Source organism: Lissotriton vulgaris, chromosome 7 (assembly GCF_964263255.1).
Source record: "Lissotriton vulgaris chromosome 7, aLisVul1.2, whole genome shotgun sequence".
NCBI lineage: Eukaryota > Metazoa > Chordata > Amphibia > Caudata > Salamandridae > Lissotriton > Lissotriton vulgaris.
In genome coordinates this window covers 632,859,019-632,880,479 of record NC_141695.1, presented here as the reverse complement: position 1 = coordinate 632,880,479, position 21,461 = coordinate 632,859,019, and the positions used below count along the sequence as shown (strand labels likewise).

The 21,461-nt window shown below is 43.6% G+C and overlaps 1 protein-coding gene across 1 annotated transcript in view; it reads right to left on the bottom strand.

Annotated features, from left to right (window-relative positions):
- The window catches only part of ACSF2 (acyl-CoA synthetase family member 2), a 652,634-nt gene that overhangs the window by 12,746 nt on the left and 618,427 nt on the right, over window positions 1–21,461 (bottom strand). Inside the window, exons 13-15 of the mRNA XM_086930824.1 lie at window positions 18,964–19,105; window positions 17,808–17,918; window positions 1,410–1,478 (exon numbers count right to left, since the gene is read on the bottom strand). Of these exons, the coding sequence (XP_086786950.1) occupies window positions 1,410–1,478; window positions 17,808–17,918; window positions 18,964–19,105 (322 nt within the window). The remainder of the gene's footprint in view (window positions 1–1,409; window positions 1,479–17,807; window positions 17,919–18,963; window positions 19,106–21,461) is intronic.

Below are 21,461 nucleotides of genomic sequence, written 5' to 3'. Positions count from 1 at the left end.
CTGCCGGAGCCGCTCTCGCTCTTTGTGTGACAGAAGTTTACATTACTGCTGCCGGAGCTGCACTTGCTCTTTGTGTGACAGAAGTTTACATTACTGCTGCCGGAGCCGCTCTCGCTCTTTGTGTGACAGAAGTTTACATTACTGCTGCCGGAGCCGCTCTCGCTCTTTGTGTGACAGAAGTTTACATTACTGCTGCCGGAGCTGCACTTGCTCTTTGTGTGACAGAAGTTTACATTACTGCTGCCGGAGCTGCACTTGCTCTTTGTGTGACAGAAGTTTACATTACTGCTGCCGGAGCCGCTCTCGCTCTTTGTGTGACAGAAGTTTACATTACTGCTGCCGGAGCTGCACTTGCTCTTTGTGTGACAGAAGTTTACATTACTGCTTCCGGAGCCGCTCTCGCTCTTTGTGTGACAGAAGTTTACATTACTGCTGCCGGAGCCGCTCTCGCTCTTTGTGTGACAGAAGTTTACATTACTGCTGCCGGAGCTGCACTTGCTCTTTGTGTGACAGAAGTTTACATTACTGCTGCCGGAGCTGCACTTGCTCTTTGTGTGACAGAAGTTTACATTACTGCTGCCGGAGCCGCTCTCGCTCTTTGTGTGACAGAAGTTTACATTACTGCTGCCGGAGCTGCACTCGCTATGTTTGTGACAGAAGTTTGCGTTACTGCTGCCTGGGCAGCTCTCGCTCTGTGTGTGACAGAAGTTTGCACTACGTTTGCCTATGCTTAGCCTATGTGTGGAGGATGCTTGGGTGGCTGCTACCCATGATGTACCGTCCTGTGCATGCAATGGAAGCATGCACCGCAGCACCAGGGCACGCGGGGATGTGCATCTTCCCAGTGTGACAGATGGTTCAATGTTGCTCTGCAGCTGTGTTCATTTAGAAACACTGAAAGTGTGCTTGTGAGAGTGAGAAAGAGAGAGCAAGCACCAGCTAGAGATGCTTCAATGCTCTTAACTTTGCCACTGCTGCGCCTACTCTGCGTGTAATGATTGTTTCCCCTACAGCCGGTCCTGTGACTAGTTAATGTATAAGGCACCTGTTTTGAGGGTAATGGTTTGTCTGCCCTGATGTCTGTGCCAGACCTGTCCTACATGTGACCGGACCGTGCTGGCATGATGCTGCTGCTGTACTGTGTTTGTGGGGGAGGTCTGTGCTAACGCTGCCTGGGTGCATCTCTCCTTTACGTGTTTGTGAGTGAAGCTTTCCTCGGTGCGGCCTGTGCTATGCCTGGCTGTGCGTGTGGGAGAAAGCTTGAACCTGCCTCTGCTGCCTGTTTGTTCCACCTGTGACGGAAGCTGGCCCTGCTGACGCCTGCGGTGCTCGTGTTGCTGACGGCTGCACACCTTGCTACTCCCCCTCCCAAGCATAGGCCTTCCCCTCCTCCCCTTGGTCATTCTTACCTTTCCAGACACGGTGAGCGGAAACGAATCAAAAAATAACACATATCGAGGGGTCTTGAAGTGTGCGATCTAGAAAACAGAAAAATCAGCTCAGTAACAGCTCAGTATTTCCCTGGAAGCAGACACAAGCAGCAACCAGTTATAAATCACCCACCAGGACCATCCGTTGGCGCCCTGTGCAAAGCGGAAGTTACGAATCTCTTCTAATTTGCATCACAGGAAAATACATCATAGGAAGTGACATCACAGGCCCACTAATCTTCTTTTACATAATTGAAGTGAAACAACTGCTTGGGTGTAGCTATCCGTACAGTGAATAAGAATATAACATCCCAACTAAAACAAGTCCATATATTTCAACGCTCTGTTAGTAGACTACATTAGTGACATTGCATGGAAGCGCTGGGCCCAGGTCTCACAAGCATCATTATAAGAGCGGCGTTATGTAGTTTAATCAATGAAAGTTTTACTCCACAAAAATTAAACGTTCTATTCTGCGGACTCTTGTGGTTATAGCCCAATTAGGTACCAGGGTTCTCAGGTGTGGCATGAGGGAGGGCTCATTCTAAGAGGAAAAGTATATGCTGGGTAAAGCTGCCCCACAGGCAACCTATCACAACCAAATAGCAGAGGGTATGCAATTTTAGGATAAAACGTTACACCCAAAATATGTAGCAGATTAGTTCATAGCATGGCAACGTTTTTCAGTTTAACTATTTATAAAATTCAGCAGTTTGCAAACTAACTTTTCGATGTGTTGATGCTTTCTAGAACTTTACATTGTTCAAAAGGTGTGCCTCTCTGGAACTAGCAACAATGCCAAGAAGAAATTTGTAGGACCGTTCAGAACATGTCAATCATATGACCTATAGATATCACCCATAGGCCGCTACAATCTTGGAAGTGAAACACATGCAGCTTGAAACCTAGTGGGCCCTTCGTCTGGACATAGCAGCCATGACCACGTGCTGTGCGCCCTGAAGAGCCTCCCCCTTCTGTAGGCCTCCCAGAAATGGTGTAGTGCTGCAGGGCCAGAGTTGTGACCCAGCACCCTGGGCTTCACAGCACTGGATCATGGCTGCAAGGTCTAGGATTGCCACCTGACTGTTTTTTTAACTGCCTGGCCTGCTTTTTTATATCCATGCTTGCATATAACTTAAAACAATTTCACCACAGAAACCTAATATTAGCAATTCGGACTTCTCCCCGCCTTGCGTGGAACACCCTTCACACACTGGCAGGCTGCTGGTTGTAAGAGAGTGGGAGATTCCTTTGATCAGGATGGTCTCCTAGATTTTGCGCAAATTCAGTCGAACTATGATAACCCCTCTACTGCGCATTGGCAATACCTTGCGATTAAGCATTGGGTCACACAACCCAACATCAGACCATATGCCTGCCGACCGCTTACGCCTTTTGAGAAGTGTCTTTTAACCTGTGTATCAGATAAAAGCCTTCTGGCAGAGAGCTATGCCTTTCTTAACACCCCAGGAAATAAACCTATCTCATCAGCGCAGCTGCAATGGGAACTAAGTGTGAATGTCCCTTTACCCCCATGGAATGGTCATACATTATGCACAGAGCGAGCTCAACTGCCTGTTGTGTTGGATGTAAAGAAACGCTCTTAAAAATCACCCACTATTGGCATTATACCCCTGCCCGACCGCCTAGAAGAAGACCAGATAGGGATGGTCAATGTTGGAGACACTGTGGTCAACGAGGGACAGTGACCACATTTTATGGCACTGCTCAATGCTCCAACCCTTCCGGTCTGAAGAACTCACTCACTGCTATCAATGAAATGTAAAGCACAGATATACCTCCTTTCCCCAGTTACATCCTGCTGACATGGCTGGACTGGCCGTAGCGGGTAGCAGGCACCGGGCGTTTCCCCGGTGGCCGGAAGGGTGGGGGCGGTTTTGGACCGGTGTGGGGCTCTTTTTGTTAACGGGGCCAGTTTTGTAGCAATGATGCAAAATCGGCCCCTTGTAACAAAAGCACAGCAGCAGTGTACACCTACTCCCCCTCACCCCGGGCCAGTCAGACGTAATTGCCAGGGCTGGTTTGCGATCCCAGACAGACCCTGCCTGCTTGGACTTTCCAACGTGTTAACTTACCCACTACGCTCAGCGAGTGGCTGGGCTATCACCCTGGCTCTTTGCGCCGCCAAACAAGTCATTTCGGCCAAATGGAGGATGGATACTATTCGACAAAGCTAGAGTGGTTGTATAAACTTTTGACTCTCTTGGGTATGGAGAAACATAAAACATGGGGTACCCTCTGGAAGCCTGGGAATTAACTGAGCTACAGGGACGGTTATGAACACCCCATCTAGGGGAAGAACTTCACTCACAAAAATGAAGAAAATCAATAAGTAAAAGACGCCTCCCTAGGTGTCCAATGCAAGTACAAGTTCAAAGACAGATACACTGCATTGGCAGCGGCAGGGAGCCTAGGAATAAATGCAAGAGTGGATGGCTTTAGGAGAACAGCAGATGAAAATCCAGAATTCTACGCCGATAGGCACAACGCCTACAAGAGGAACACAAATGCCCTAAGTGGCCCCAAGAACTGCAGGTGAACTGTAAGAGAGAAATAAGACACTGTACAAGCTGGATGATGCAGGTATTATATTTTGAGTATTAAGCACCTGGAACTTTGAAGCCCTCACAGAGATAATAAAGCTGCCAAGACTGTGATCACCAAGGAATATAGGGATTATTTGTGATGGACCTTTTATTGCTTATGAAATCAAATGTGTTATTCTGTTGTTAATGCCTTATTATGCTCAAAGGCCAATGCCAAAAGCTTTAATAAAGAGCTCAACTGAGCACAGATATGCAAGTGTAGAAATAGGCACCTGGAAAGATGGGCGTGTGAGTGGCTGGGTGAATAAGCAAGCGAATGAGAAAAGGGTAAGCAGATGAACAGGAGAGTGAGATGCATGGATGAGTAAGCAATTTGTGAGTGAGGACATGTAAGGATAGATAGTAAGGGAGTGGATGTGTGAATCGTCGGATGAATGAGAGAGGATAAGCTGTTTACCTGTAATCCTAGTTCTCCTTCAGGGGAATCCCTGTTGAAAAGGTACACACTAAATTGTCCAGGTCATGCGAGGGTTCCTGTAGCATTTTACTAAATACAAATGTATAGCTTTCTGCTAGAAAAGGCAAATTGCCTCTTAAACATAAAACAATTTTCCTCTTTTAAAAAAAAAGTTATTTTTAGAACTAATAAATATCTCAAAAAGATAAAGAGCTTGTACCATCATCATCATCAAAATATGTTTGTTTCGGATTAAAAATCCATCATAACAATTACGTCAGATCAACGATTCATAAACAGATAAACATGTTAAAAACAACAAAAAAGGAAAATAAGATAAAACTACATCATTCGTTATAGCCACAGTTCCTACCCGATATCTACCCAATAGAAGGGGCTCACTTAAAATAGATCTAAAAAGGTTTCCAAGGCTTTCCTCATCCACAACGCTGGTTCGTCCGCTGCACCTACATAGATATGTTTTTGTCCACTAAGCCCACATGGATACATATTTTCCAAGCAGTGTGCAGGTACTTTGATAAGCTGATCACTATCACTTCCCTTGTGGCAGTTTTTAAAATCCTCAGTGCTAGCTGGGAAGATCATAAGCCCAACAGTCGGCACACCGGGAGAATCCATTTCTTCTGAGGCCATCTAAAGGCAGGGCACATGAAGACAAGGTGCTCAATAGAGTCACGCCCAACGTTACCCGTTGGGCAAAGGTGGTTCAGATTACTTAAATTCCTGCAACTCCTTACAAAGGCAGACACTGGGAGGGTTGCATAATGAACCTTCAAATAAAGCTGTCTAGGGAAAGAGGCTTGTATGGAATTTAAGGAGTCCTCGTAAGAAGGGATTATCTTGGTTTCCTGAGGAACATTTCCAAATATACTCTCCCCAGAAATAATCCCTTCACCTGTTTCTGATTGACTGCTTCGAAATATTAGCAGCCTCGTCGGGATTAGCCAACAAGGTTTCGAAAGCAAGGGTTTTCAACATATTCTTTAAGTATGAAAATCCATGGGATTCTCAATGATCTGGGGAGGATAGTAATTCTCCAACAGAAGACCTATACAAGTCCAATTTGGGTGTAGCCCAAAGCCTTTACCCAAACAAGAGGGTTCTAGACTGGCTGGTAAAAGATATTGGATCCAATCCCAGGTCCAGCGACAAAGGGAGAATTGGTGTGCTGTGTGGTAGGTTGAGCAGCTGTCTCGTAAATGATTCTCTGCCACAGATACCTCCTGAATACAGGAGTGACCCCACCATTCAGCTCCATGTAAAGTAGCACTCTTTGCTTTTTATTTATAGAGTTCTAAAGCTGGAGTTGAGTTCCTAGACTTAATTTTCCTAGCCATTTTAAGGACTGACCTCGCCTCTGGCTGGATTTAAAGTGTACTCTTGCTTATCTCTGCTTTCCAGCTAGAATTTTGGGACAAGCTCCCCCCAAATTTACAAAGTTGCGCACACGCTCAAGGGGGGAATTACTGGCCACAAATCTTACAAAAGTAGGCCTTCATGCATTTAATTCCATACATTTCGTTTTAGATATATTTAACTTGAGGTGTCACTCTGAACAAAACAACATATAGCAATTTAAGATCTCTTGCACTTTGAGTTTAAGAGATAAGCAAAGAATTGTCTACAAATAGCAAGGTTGAGATTTTTATAGGGCCATCGTTGTATGGAAAGTTTATCGCTTTTGCTAGGTCGTTTATACACAGCGTGAAAGGTAATGGAGCTTGTACACACCCCTGTCGCACACCCTTCTCTATATCAAACGCTCCCGTCAATTCCCCTTTTGGCCCATATCTAACACAAGCAGAATTATTCTCACTGATCCTTATGATGTTATCTTGGATATTAGCTGGGATGCCTAGTCTGGCTAGAACTTCCTTTAGCTTCCTTTCTGGGAACCATGTTGAATGCAGTTTACAAATCTACGAAGAATATGTGGAGATTACCGTTACCAAACTTTACTGTTTTCCAATACAGAATCAGAAATTTCAAAATTTGATTCAGGGTGCAAATTTTTGGCCTAAAGCCTGCTTGTAGATCCACAAGCATATTGTTAGATCATTGTACCCAGTCATTCAGCTTGCCTAGCACTTGGTGGTAAAAGATCTTCTGAAGTCCATCTAGAAAATTATAAAAACAACAGCGAGAACTATTAAAAGAACGGTATGGTGTGCATATGAACTAGGATACAAGCAAATTTCCAACTAGCCAGCCTAGACCAAGGCACTCATGTCCATCGTAGCTGCTCCTAAGTAGGCCTGCTTCTCTAAAGCAATATCAACCTTTGGGGACATAAATAAAGATTTGAATGAAAACACTGAATTTATGAAGGGAAATATTACGGCATATAGCACTAAAAAGAACATAAGAGAATTTTTAAGTGATATGGTAATAGTTGCAAAAAAAAAATCCCTGCAAAAGCTCCAAAGAATGAAACACGTAGGCTGATGGAAGGCAGCAATTTAAAACCAACTATAGTAACTAGGTACCGCTTCACAATGCTATTATGTCAAAAAAGAACGGTTAGCCACCAATAGGAAACGGATCTCAAAATTCCTTAAACAGCATCAAACCTATCTTTTATGCTTTTAAGTCGGGACAGTTTAGAATTTGAAAAACAGGATTACCTTTTCACTACATTTTATTTTCTCCCGTTAATGATCCGCTCTTCACAAGAAAATTCAGTAGTGGTGTGACATATCTATCTTTATGGCTCAAAGTGTTTAATTTCAACTTTGTCTTATTTTACGTGGAAAATCCAGGTGCTTTATCCGACTCACTTAAATGACACTAGTTGAAACTTAATGAAACTCAATCCAAGCATCCACAGAGCATTAAGAATTGCCTCCCAGCAAACCAGGTAACACACAAAAAGCAGGGCAATAAAACAGGAAATCAAATTAATAAATGGGGCATGTTTACTTCATTATTTTACTTCTTCACGAGTAATCAAAATCTGAAGCTACTACACCAACATCAACACCAGATTTGTGTCAGTTTTTAGAGCACTTCTGGGCTGACCACGCAAACTCTTTCTTTCCTTCCAGGACACTTGAAACAGAACAAAAACAGGCCAGGTAAACAAACCCTGGCAAGCAAATTTGAAATATTTTTCTTCAGCATTGGATCTTTCATAGATCCACATGTTTGAACTATCACCTGATGTCAGACAGGGAGCTTTCAGTAATCAATGTCAACACAGCAGCATACACTTATTCTCAGACCACACTGAGACAGCCATAAATTATAAGTAGTCTATCCACTTTATTTTATCATTTGAAGTTCAGCCAATCAGATGAACAGACTTCCATTCCCTCTCGGTGCTCAACTGCTCAGATTTTCTACTGCCCATCTAATAAATAACTCCGTCATGGCTGGTCCCATTCCCAGCTGCGAAAAGGAGGAGGGTTATGCATGGGGCTAGCTATCATCTAATATTTGGATAGTAATCTTCTGTTCTTCTCCAGAAATGATTTTTTCTACCTACATTCTAATTGTTGTGTCTGTTTTGTTTATCCTCCGCCAACCTAAGCTCCTTTTTGTAGTTAGGTAGGCTGATCCCAGAGACCTCTGTCAAATTGTCACCAGGACAGACAACAGCTTGAAGGAATGAATTTTGAACCCTTGTCATTCTTAGGCAGCCAGAAAAGAGTATTTATTTATTTATTTATTGACATTTGTAGAGCGCGGCGAATACCCGTGGGCGTCTCGGCGCTAGTTAAGGGATGGATCAGCAACTGGGGTAAAGAAGATATACAAGGCTATTGGTCAAATAACCACGTCTTTAGCTGTTTGCGGAATGTGAACAGGGAGGGACTTGCTCGGATATGTGCAGGAAGGGTGTTCCAGAGTCTAGGGGCGGCAACCAGGAAACGCCTGTCGCCCCAGGTGACTGTTCTAGTGCAAGGCACAGCCAAGAAGTTCTGAATAGAGGAACGAAGAGATCGGGTTGGGACATGATGGAGAAGATTCTGTTTGAGAAAGTGGGGACCTTGATTATTGAGTGACTTGTAAACAATACACAGCGATTTGAATTTGATACGGCTGCGTATCGGGAGCCAATGGAGATCCCAAATGATGTTTGTAACTGGTGCGAACTTGGGGATCCCAGCCAGCATTCGTGCGGCTGCATTTTGGATTGACTGCATCTTATTTGTCACTCGGACTTGGGCATTTAAGAATAGAGCGTTACAATAGTCCAAGGAGTACAGGACTAGTGAGCTGACCAGTGTTTTCCCGGCCGTGTTCGGTAGGAAAGGTAGTATTTTCCTAATCATTCTCAATTTCATATGAGCTGAAGCCGCAGTTTTATTCGCATGTGCCATAAAATTGAGGCCAGCATCGAAGATGACGCCTAGATTTCTCACTTTGCTAGCTGGACTATTTAGATTATAATAAAGCTGCAAGACATTGGAAAGCTCTTAATAGCACCAAAGGCACCTGGTGCTGAATCTGTCAAGCGTGCTCCCCCATAGACCACTGCCAAGAGCAAGAAGTGAACATTGGATCCTGCCTCCTAAGATCCTGTCAAGTCATTCTCAATCATTAAGGTGTCCTTTAGCTCTGCCTCTGTGGACCAACCTTTGGTGAAGATGACAAGCCTCCTAACACAACCAAGATCCGAAAGACCAGCGATGGACCATGCAAGGCTCTTTCGGAGTGGTCTCTCAAACCTTCTTCAATAGCAACATCTCCTTCAGCCACACACTTATGATCAAGAACACTTCATCATCAACAGTCTTGTCAACAAAGAATTATTGTCAGCATCACTGTTGTTGACAAACAAGACTCTTTGTTCGGAGAATAAGACTCTGCTGACAACAAGAAGTATGGCGTCAATGACAAAGACCACATCCATTATGATCAAGACCACTTGGACTACGAGCAAGAAATTTACAATGACCCGAATGCTGATGATGGCAATCCTCATCAACAACTCACTTTTGACATATACATTGTTGATCGCAGTATCACATCTGCACCATCAACTCCACCCTTGGTGATATTTCTGACAACTGTAACTTCCTCAACAAGAATGAGTATGACACCTTCAGCAATACTTACTTTACCCTTGCACATCAGTTTTGTAGAGTGAGCCATTCCTGTGCAATTGTTTCTTTCACTGATTTTAATAATACAGGATTATCCACCAAGGCTACTAAATAATGAGTTCCCTTTCACTATATTCACCAAGGAAAGAGAGGAGCAGGATTTAATGCAAAAAAACTCAGATGAAGATGATGAGAGTCAGTATGATGTATTTTGAGTAGAAACTCATAAGGATATGTACATTCAATTAATTCATGATGATGACTTTCAGCATGAGGAAACCTATATTTACCAGCATGGCAATAGATGGAACTACAGACCCCCTATTGATGGAATCTGCTCCACCATACATCCAAGTGCCAGCCACGTTTTTGGACTCATTGAAGAGTATGTTTAAAAGATGACGGCTCCATTGGCACCTCACCCATCAGTGCCAATGGTACTGTAACCTGTGACTCCTTAGTTTACATCGTCTTCTACACAATCTAACCCAGTCATTGTTCCTCCGCAAAGGTTCATCTCTAGTTGGCCCATTGTATGAACATCCTTAAGACACAGATGACTACTTTCCAGATTCCAAAGGTGAAAGTAGTAAGGAAAAGAGTACTAATGATGATCAGGGTGATAGCCACATGTCCTTTCTGGATGACCATATGCGTATGTGGGATGCATATAGCCCTTCAGAAATAACTCATCAGGATTCAGTTCCTCACAGTTCTAAACTTGAGATTAGGGATGAAAGTAAAGACAATTGTGATTTTTTATTTTAAAGATAAAGCTAGGAAATCCATCAGATCTATTCATATCGTAGACTACTGTTAGGAAGAAAGTCTAAGGAGGAATCTAGCCACAATCTCAACATTTGTTGCTCCCGTAGAGAAAAAGTATAAGCTACCTGATAAAACTGCTGCCAGCTCAACTGCAGTGCAACATCATTCACTCAACATTACAGATCCATGCGCAGTATTCCCAGACAGGAAAGGGCTTCAAATGGACACCATAGGCAAGCACGTTAAAGTATTTGCAGCAACATTGACAAAGATTGCTAATGCCTGAACCATTGTATAATGCTATATTAGAGAACTAAGGCACTACAACTCTGTTCTCATGGACAGATTGCCAGATGACTCCCAGTCCCAGGAAAAGGTTATCTTGAAGGAATAAGAATTTGAACCGTCCGCTCTTATTGATACCTTATTAAATGTCTCCAAAAGTGCGTTTTGCCAATTGTCAACAGAAATAGGTCTATTAGCTTTGCAGCACATCACTTAGAACTGAGGTGCAGTCTAAGGCCCTAGTTATGCCCCTTGATGGGGAGCACCTCTTTTTCAAATGTGTAGTGAAGGCCTTACAAGTCATCAAGGTCAATACTGACACAACGTTTCTTTGGGCGCTTTTCAAAATTACCAGTGAACGTAATACTATGGCCAAAAAGATGGTATTATTAACAGTCTAATCCAATTAAAAATAATGTTACTATGGGCATTATAGAGAACAATACTCACAGTAAGGAAAGTGCCATACATCATCCAGTAAACAACAAAGGAAAGAGCAGAGAGCCTCTAATAGCTAAGGCTAAGATTAAGCTTGTCAAACTTAACTCCTTGGCTTGCTGCCCCCTTTGACATCTATACTGCTGGGGAAGATACTGGTGTGTCTCCTGACCTGGCCAACACCACTTCATACTCTGGTATTCCCTTCCAATAGATTTTAATTCTAGGCCATGTCCTCAACCTTTAAAGAAAGAAAACAATCTTGACCTAGAAGCTTTGCAGGGAGAAATCTTACATTTCATCTACAACAATGCAGCACAGCTAGTTGTGAAGGCCCTGCGAAATCGAGGGTTGTATTCAAGAATCTTCCTTTTCAAGAAAAAAATCAGGAAATGGGGAACTATTTTAGAATAAGAGCGATCCACAAAATTCATCAAGAATCAAGGCTTCAAGATGGTGACGACGTTGGATATACTTTAATCCAAGAATGGAGGGGATCATTTTGCATTCATACACCTAGAGGATACATATTCCTTGTTTGTCATAGAAAATATCTAAGGTTTATTGGTCAATGATCAGATTTATAAGCTCAAGATATCAAAAGGCCCTGCTGTGGATGGGATTGCTTGTGGCCAAGAGGGACGTTGCAAGGGAGTGGAAAAGTGAAGGGGCCCGACCTGGGTTGGATGAGCAAAGGACATGGATTTCTTCATGGGCCTGGAGTGCCCAGTTTATCTGGCTTGCGGTTGTCCCTATGAATACTTAAAGATTTGGAAAGACTGGGCAGAGCATCGGTGGATTTCCAAATAACCCTGCACACCCAGCCCATGGACACAACAAATTGCACTCCAGTGAGCCTACATTGCATTTAGGTCTACAGGGGAGATCATTCTGCACTCCCCCTTTTTAGGTCGAGCCTAGAGCCGCACGCATGTGCTGCTTGCAAGACTTTAAGTAAGGGACTTTAGAAAGCTCACCAAGCTCACCACACGCTCGTGTGTGTATTTTTTTTCCCGCACAGGCTATTGGGCTTTGCCAGCGTCTTTCTAAGAAAGACAGCACGCAATTGGGCAAAGGTGGGTGCATGTCCCGTCTTTGCTTCACCCACTGCCTATTGCTTGCGGTTATCCGCACGGCCAACATCTGTTTTGAATTATTGTGCACAGGTGCGATAATTGAAAACAGATAGCTCGCTGTGGGGCGTGCGTACGCACCACTCGCATGACTGTTTACTTTTGCTTCCATCCTTACGTTACAGTTCTTATTTTTGAGTCCACTAAAAGTGTTGAGGGAGGTGGCAGGAAACCCCACGTTCTCACGTTAATGTACCCCTGTACTGTTTGCTCTCTGCTTTTGTGTGCAATCTAATCTGCCTGCTCAGTAGTTTAGTTCACCTGCTGTGCGTGATTGCGCTGTTTATTTATGAAATGCAACAGTCCTAACAACAGACCGGAGACATCAGGGTGCTTTCATAGCACTGTCCAGGCCTTGTACAAGAAGGGGGGATGCAGGGTAAGATGTTGGATGGTGTAAGGGTATGGTCCACCAGATTCAGGGCTGTCACTTGCTCACCTCTCTCGCCTTCCCCCATTCCAGTGTTCCCAGCTGACTCTCGTACCCCTTGACACAATTTCTATGTCATGCTGATCGATTTTTCTACAGATGGCACAAACATTGGCATTTTATGGTGCAGGTCGGGGGTGGGGGTTGATTATGTCAATCAAATTGCCCTAAATCCTTGAATCCCGATACCTGCTGTGGTTGAAAACGTGTTAATCATTTGCTATATTCGTCCAGTGTAATGGCCATATGTGGCTTCACTATCGTTACCGAGGACAATAAACCCTCTTTCGTTGCCTGACTGGCGTAGATGCTAATTATCAAGTCCTTGTAGGCGTTATCCCTAAAATGTATATATTAAAATGCGCCTGGACGCGCATATAAAGAAACGGGCACAGAGGCGAACTGCCGCCCTTTGTCTGCCTTCCAAGTCTGTTTGGCAGCAGAAACAAAATACGTGCAAGCGGAATATTTGAAATATGATCTTTCTGCCTACAGAGAAGCCTCCGAACATATCCACGATCCATTGTCAACAATGAGGGGCAGCAAAGGCTGGGTAGTGACTGGGTGGCTGGGGGGCATTGATAGTGGGGTGCTCATTAAAAAAAATCTTGTTGTTCTCATTTAACATGGTATGCAGAAACGTGTGCTTTTGTTGTTGTCTGCATTCAAAACAGATGAGGGAAACACGCCATGATATGAGGGACACAGCAGAAAGGAATGATTTCGCGCCATTGTGATCAGCGGCTGTACGACCCCTGTCCGTACTTGTCAAAGGATGGACACACATAGGACATGTTGGGTTTGGAGAATTGGGCACATATAATGTAGAGATAAATAGATGTACAGTTAAATAAAAAAATTTACCAACACAAAGGGCAAAAGAGCGATATTTCATGAAATACATGTTGTATCCATTAAATACATAAAATATTCTGAAGGCTTCGTTTTTCGTGTCCTCCTTTTAGCAGACCGTACAACGGTGCGGCGCTATCCTACAAAAAGAGCATGGGACAGGAGCGCGGTACCTAGAACCTTCGATGCAAACATCACCAATTTGAAGGCGCAGCAGCTGTTGGCGTGCGACATAAAGATGGCGGAGCCCGCCCAGACGCCCATCTTTCCTTACCAAACAGAGAAAAAAAATGCTCTTCATCCCAACATAGCCTCCCACGTTTAGCGTGAAATAGGGAAACTCGAGCATTACTGACTAAAAAAATGCGAAAAAAACAAACGTATACAATTTCTAAGCTAGGTGCATACCCTTGGGCCAGAGCTGTGGATCCGAAGCGAAGACCTACTGTCTTCTCAATTTATTTTCTTATATTTATCATGTAACGCTTCACAAAGCGCTGCGTGTTGTCATTGTGCAGTACAGCGTTTTACAGACGCACACCAGATGCATGCCTGCAACGCCATCATTCCTCCTGAATAACTACGCAGCCCGGTGCATCTTTCAAACATTGTTTAGGTGTTCTTGCTGCACGGCATCCAGAGGCAAACTGACGGACTCCTGGACAATCCAGACACATTCATGCAAACATACATTCATTTTTAGGTCTCGCCTGAGACAGCCATTGCGCTGTCTCTTCAAGAGACATTTAGTAAGTGGCTTTTAAAAGTGCCACCAGAGGCTTTTCCTGGCCTCAAGCTTGCGTTCACGAGCACGTGCGTGCGCGCAGCCGCCATCTGTCTTTCCTCCGTCTGGCCGTCATGGCTCATAAAGCACAGGGCTCTCCCAAGCGCCCCGCTCTGCCCTCTCCAAAGTCCTTGTCAGCTTCTCTTAGTACAAGCTTCGCGCATCGTGCGGCCAATGCTTGTTTTATCTATACCAGCAGCACTCCATCTCCCAATGTTACAACCTCACCGACCTAACAAAGACACTGCAGTTTCAGTTCCTGAGCCCTATGCTCGCTATTCAGAGTGCAGAATGTAAAAGATATTTTAACGACGCGTAGGATTTTATATTAAAATAATGATGTCACTCAACACCACAAAGCCCACCTTAATCACCCTGCTTTAAGGTGGTAACCCGAGAGGCAGTGCAGGTAGCAGGCCAGAATAAAGAGACCCTTCTTCGGGCTGTTACTAAAGTAAGGGCAGGCGGGAAGGTCACAGTTGTTAGTATAGCTTTATTATGACCCAACAAACGGCGAAAGAAACTGCGCAGATTCCCTTTTTTTAATGAGCAAAAATCTATTACATCCACATGCCCCTAAAAAAACATAAAACTCTTGTTGCAGAGAATCTCAGCTTTTTTTGCATTTACTTAAACTCTGCAAATTTGTAATTCTGAAAGTAGTTTGGCGTTGAACTTAATGTCAAACGTTCTGTTCTTAAACCGCCATAAAATGTTGCATTGAATTAAAGGCGACACCCAGGTCTTCATAAAGCTCCCTCAAAATTAAATTTAAAAAATGACCATTTCTGGGGACATTTTGTGCAAATCCCCAGTGTATGAAAGCCTTTCCATGAAGAGAGCTGTGTGACAATGGCTGTGCATTCCCATGGCAGGCAGTAAATGTGTGCACTCACAAGTGTTCTCTAAGCGCTAGCCACCCTTTGAGGGTGCCTCAGACAGACGCAGTGACTCGGTGTTTAGTGTACTTCGCTCAAGCACTAACACAGCCCCTCTCTGATAGTCGTTGTTTTCTCTGTTGAGTTGTTTGTTGTGTTTGCTTCCCATGCTAGTGCTGGCCTCGCTCCGACAACTGCTTTTCCGCATGAGTTGCGCTCCTCGGGCCTGGAAGTCTCCAGACCCTTCCAGTCGATTAAGGCCCGCCTGCACGGTTTGTGCCCGGGAGCCACTCCAAGTTCACTCCACGTTGAGGTGAGTAGAGCGCGGGCCCTGTTGAGCGTTTTAGGTGTAGATCTCATTATATAGTCTTTTACCTCGTTAATAGGTCTGGGGATCATTGTTTAGCACTTGAACGTAATCAAACTATGCTTTGCTTGAGAAAGTTTAGTCCGCTTTTCAGGCGCCTCCTTTCTGCTGTTTCTGCTGCTGTTGTCGTGACACATTGCCTGCTGAGCTGCTTTCTGTTGTGTATTTGATCACTCTAGTTTGTTCCTTGGTGATCATTATTGCTGCCCTAAGTACAGTATCCAAAATTGGAGAAAAATCGACTATTCATAAATAATTCGAAGAACTGGAAACAAATGTGCCCTTTTTGCACTACTGCCCATGTTCACTGTTGCCCCCTGTATAGCACGTGGTGGTTTATTTAATTGGTAACCCAGGGTGTTGTCCTAACATCAGGTATTTTTTGTTGTTGCAGTTTTATATAGCGCAAACTCTACCCGAAGGTATTGGAGCACGTTACATGAGGACACATTAATTTTTGGTAGGCACAGGGAGATTAAATGATTTGCCCAGAATTATAGGATGTTGAGCTGATGCGTGGTATCAATTGCCTTTCGCACCAAGGACATTGTGCTGCATAACTAAATACTTCTAAGCTCCAAAAGCGAGACCTATTGGCTATGCCAGTGCTTGTTTATTATTTGCAAGAAGCTATAGCGTCGAATAAAAGCTGGAGATTCGTACTGTGCTTAAATGACTGAAGCATTTCCCAGACTGTGTTTTTCGCAGCTAACTGTAAGCAGTAGGGGCCTTTTTGATGAAGATTACATACTGATTAGGAAACAATCAAGTTATTCGGCTAATCAGTTTTAAACCAATTAGATGCACACATGGCCGTTTGAAATGGAGCCCCAGTGTGTTTGACAGGCCAAGTGGAAAATCCGCCTGCTTCAGTGTCAGGCTGGTGACAGTATATAAACACGGCCATGAGAAGGCGCTATGCCACTGCAGTAGAATAACTCTCACCAAATCAGTGGTGGCAGCTGAACATGTGCACGAACACAGATAATTATTTGCAAATGACTAAGAAAGACAGTGTGAACAGTTTGGAGGAAAAAAACGTCTAATATTATGGTAAAAGCCTGCGGGATATAGAGTACTTGTTAAAGGGACGTAACATGGTGTTAAAAGTTCGTTCGTTGGCCAGGATTATGGTTATTTAAACGGTTTGGAAAGTGGTAACACTTAGGGTTACACCTTAGGTTTTGCGATTTATTGGAGAAAAAATACTATGGGTATTCACACCTGTAGAGAAAAAGAACGCTAAAATGTTTTATTACTTTTCCATTTCCCTTTCCCTTTTAAAATATATTCTCATTAAATGCTTCTCGATTTGTGCTTACTACTTAAAATCTTCCCCCTTTGTTTTGTTTTGGCAGCTATGTTTTTAAAACTTCCCACTGTCCCATCGTTTTAAATCCGTTGCTTTTAATTCCTCTTATCCTCCCATTGTTGCTTTCAGTTCTCTCCCAGCCTCCCGTCATTGCTTTCAATTCACCCCCACCCTTCCATCGTTGCTTTTAATTTCCAAATGCCACCCAGGAAGAAGAAGAAGCGTGCAGCTGAGGCAAACATGTATTCTTGAATCACACTGCATGGCCCAGTATGTAGTAATTGTATTCAATCCATAGCAGCACATGGTCATGGATAGTGTGCTGCATGGCTAAACAGTTATAAGGTCCCAAAGGCGAGACCTATTGGCTATGCCAATGCTTGTTGTACATGCAAGTACATTGCTCAGAGTGTAATTATGTGATGATACTGATGATTTTTTCAAAAAAATTATTATCAGTTCAATACCCTTCCATTGGGCCTCTACACAAGTCCATGAGTCTTGACAAAACAGGCATATCATCTGTAGCAGCACAGCCATGCCATCTTGGGGTGCACGTCTTCCATTATTTGGCAACGCGCACATCTAGGTACCCAACAAATCAGACTGACATTGGACATGGTGACATCAGTTTTTATCCCTGCAACTGAGATGTTGTTTCTAGGAGCACAGATTTATTTTGGATAGTTGGAAAGTGTTTCCCTCACAAGAAAGAGGCTTGTGGTGGATGAACCTAGCCCGGATAATTGCAGCATAGATACTACTAGGGATGGTGTCTTCGAGCTTTTCTTTTACTACCTCAAGGACGCTTGTGAGTACATTCAGATTTTAAAAATCCACAACTGCATTTCACAAAAGATGCCAATCTGATTTGCTGAATGATTACTGAGGATGCAGGGAATAATTCAAGCATGCAAATCTATGAAAGATACCAATGCCGGAGTAGTGTAGTTCCAGGAAAGCAACTATTTTCTTACTTGGCTTTTCAAGAAAAGATTTAGCTGTATATGGGATGCTGGAGAAGGTCAACGGCTTACCTTTTCTTTGCAGAAAGCCTTGACTTCCTCAGCAGTGCACTCCTGGCCGCCTTTCAGCCTTAAACAGGCACAGACCTCTTCTCCCATCCGCTCATCGTCTATGCCAACCACCTTGGGAGGAAGAGACAGTTGTCCGTCAAAGACTTCACAGACAACTCCATCCACAAATAATTATTTCTCATAAGTATACATCAGCACAGATGCAGGTTATCCTTCCATCAACATTACATCTGCAAGCAGCTCCTTTGATGTCTGTAATGTCTGCCTGTTTTGTACCTACAGTTGTGTACAGTACTCTGACACCAGTGACGCCTGGCTTGCACTATACAAATAAATACAGCATGCCATACAAAGAACTCCTGGTGCATTGCGTCTGGTTCTAAAACCATAACATACAATGGACTGAGCCGAGCAGAATAGCATAAAATAAAAATAATTCCTGGTGTACTGGTCATATCTGCATGGCAAACTACAAAATAAACTCTCGGAGACATGTGTATGTTCCTAATGATATGGTACACCATTGAAAAAGGTATGGAGTCTGTTTCTGACTGCCTGGCATGGTATACAACAAACCACTGGTGCTTTGATTCTGTCCTTCCTGCATAGCAGGCCGTACAAACACCTGGTACATTAAATCGGGCCATAACAGGAGAACATACAAGGCATAGAACTTGTGGGGCAACAAATGTGCTCCTAAATGCATGGCATACTATACTAATAATTCCTTATGCAGCTAGAATGCTCCTAAATAGATGACACACCAAACAAAATACTCCTGTCACACCGAGCATTCCTGGCTGCGTGGTTTATGATAGAAAAAAAAGTCTGGTGCACCAAGTCTGTTCTTACCACTATGGTTTACCATGTAATGAGCTTGTGATGCACGAAGACTGTTCCTCTACAGAAAACTACAGTCGCACAGAATTTGCCCCCGACTGAATGTACAATGCAAGGAAAGTGTGGTGCATGAATCTGCTCCATTCTCCGTGGAGTATCTTACACCGAACTACAGGTGAACCGAGCATATTCCTATCTGTGTGCCATTCAACTTTGTATCATGAAACTGTCCTTCCAAATGGCCATCAGGCCAGCATCAGAACATAAATGAGTAAATATGCAAAGGAGCTGAAGGAATCCCCTCGCTTTTCCAGACCTGTGCTTCATCGATCTTAGGGTGCGTGTGTAGAAACTGCTCGATCTCTGCTGGATAGATGTTCTCGCCACCTCGAATAATCATGTCCTTAATACGCCCGACAATTTGACAGTAGCCATACTTATCCATGGTGCCAATGTCCCTGAAAAACAAACAACAGCATGAGTAAAGGTGGACTACACCACTCTATTCTCAAAGAAACACATTACCAATAGAACCATCATATTCACCAATGAACTTCTCCAAACATGGTAACCTATATCAAGTTTGCAAGCACAGCAAGGGATAACTCATTGTTACCACAGATTACATCACTCTTCCATACACCATCACACTTACAGCATGATCATACAAGATTCTGTTTAACATACACCACGAATATGAGCCTATCAAGCCAATACAGGGTCCTCGCCCATTGCCTGCCATGGTCTAGAGAGGGGAATGCTGGGATTACTGTGCTGTGCAGCAGAGGGCCTGCAGAATCTTCTTGGTGGAAGACCACTCTCTCTACTTGGCGCCTGTGAGCCCTGGGCAGTCAGCGATGTCTGTGCTGGACTGCTGTACCCAGAGCCCATTTGCCGAGTGTCGCAAGCAATTCAGATTCATGAATCTCCAACACTTGATTTAGCCCATCCATTTGCACATCCGGCCACCGCCTGGACCTCTGCTTCCCTATATGTCTAGGTTGCCACAGATGTTCCACAGTTTTTCTGTTGAAACTTTCCAGACACTTTAATCCAGCTCGGATGCATCTTGATAGGACTTCCTGGTTGGAGGTCCCTGAGGGTCTCAGTAGGTGACTTTCTCACTCGGGGCAGAAAAGTAGGTGCTTCTCTGTGGACCTCACCCCTCCCTTAATCTCCAACACCACATGCTGAGGTCTGTTCCACCTCTGGGCTGGCACTATGGGAAACCACTTTCAAAGGCTCTGTTCCTCTTCACCGTCAAGCTCCTGTCCAAGTTCGCCATTGACACAGGCTAGTTAATATAATATTGTGTGTCCTTGGTCTCCTGGGCCCCCTCTCTTGTGATCCTCCTAGTTCCCAGTACAGATTACTGGGTACTGATGATTTTCATGCAGTTACATGCAGAGTTTCCTCCATTCTGTAGAGCAAATCCACTTTTCTGCATCACTGAAAAACATCTCGTTCTCTTTTCATGTGCACTGAATTTTCAAACAAACGATTGATAAAATCGTCTACTACAACTGCCCACCATTATTGAAATCTTCTGCTGCAACGAGAACCCGTCTCTGGGAATACACAACATGCTTGCAAAATGTTTCTTACATCTTTGGAAGACCACTGTCCGAGTTGTGACTTCTACTTTTGGAAATCCAGTAGATTGCTAGAAATGGAACTAACGCTCCAACAGCAATTTCTCTACTCAGTTTTTAATTTGAAAATTTGTTTCTATCATCAATTCTGGTATACATCGCACACCACAACCCCAAAGCATTAGACTGTATACACTCAGTCAGTCAGAATATCTTTATTCGACTTAATTAAAGTCATACAAAGAAAGAAAACATTAAAACAGCACATTAAAAAGTATACGTTGCGGTCATGACATTTAAAAAAAAAAAAAAAAAAAAAAACACATCTAACTCAATACACATTTTAAATACTATATACACATAATTAAAAAGTATATATATATATAAAAACAGTGCCTATAATATAATTTCAGACATTTAACAGACATTTAGGGCGGAGTTTGGCCAGCCACTTTCGCCCTAGCTGCCGCGACTAAAAAATTTGCAAGACCAAATGCTATGCATGGGTTAGTCATAAGCTGTAGGTAGAGCAGTGCGGGTCTCACCTGTGTGAACCCAGCATTTTTGAGTAAGGGGAGCAAGTGTTTTTTCCTTTGCTCATGGAATAAGCTACAGAACATAACGAAGTGCATAGTGTCCTGCACAGAAAAGTGGTCGCAGCTGCAAGGGGCGGCTAGTTCTGGCTTCTGCCAACCCTTAAAAGAACCTAGGTGAAAATGAATAAGGTTAAACCTTAGTTTAGTTAATAAAAACCTATGATAAGGGATAGTTACGAAGCGAAGGTAGGGGGCCATTTGAGGATCACTCAGCAATAGAAAGTGAGCCCTAACTGCCGGCTTCTGAAGCTCAACTGCCTCACGGCTTACTTCCTTCCTTTCTAAAAAGGCTTTTTTTGTTTGGACTATGTCACGGGTCGTGATTTTCTCAGGGGAATGAAAAAGTTCTGGGCGACCCAGATCTGAGAATGATTTGCTTAAATAGGCCAGCCAAGGAATTTTGCTCTGGTTGTCCAATGATAGGACGTCCCTCAGAATTTTATGGTTCAGAGGTAAATCAGCATTTAACCACATTTTCAGCCACAAGGTCAGGGGTGCAACGCTTAATAGGTCCGACAAATATGGCAACCCAACCTCCTTGTGAATGGAATAGGTGGGGGTTGATTGGGGGACTGAGAGAAGGGATCTAATGAATCTGTTTTCTGCTCTCTGAATGGGGTCGAGGT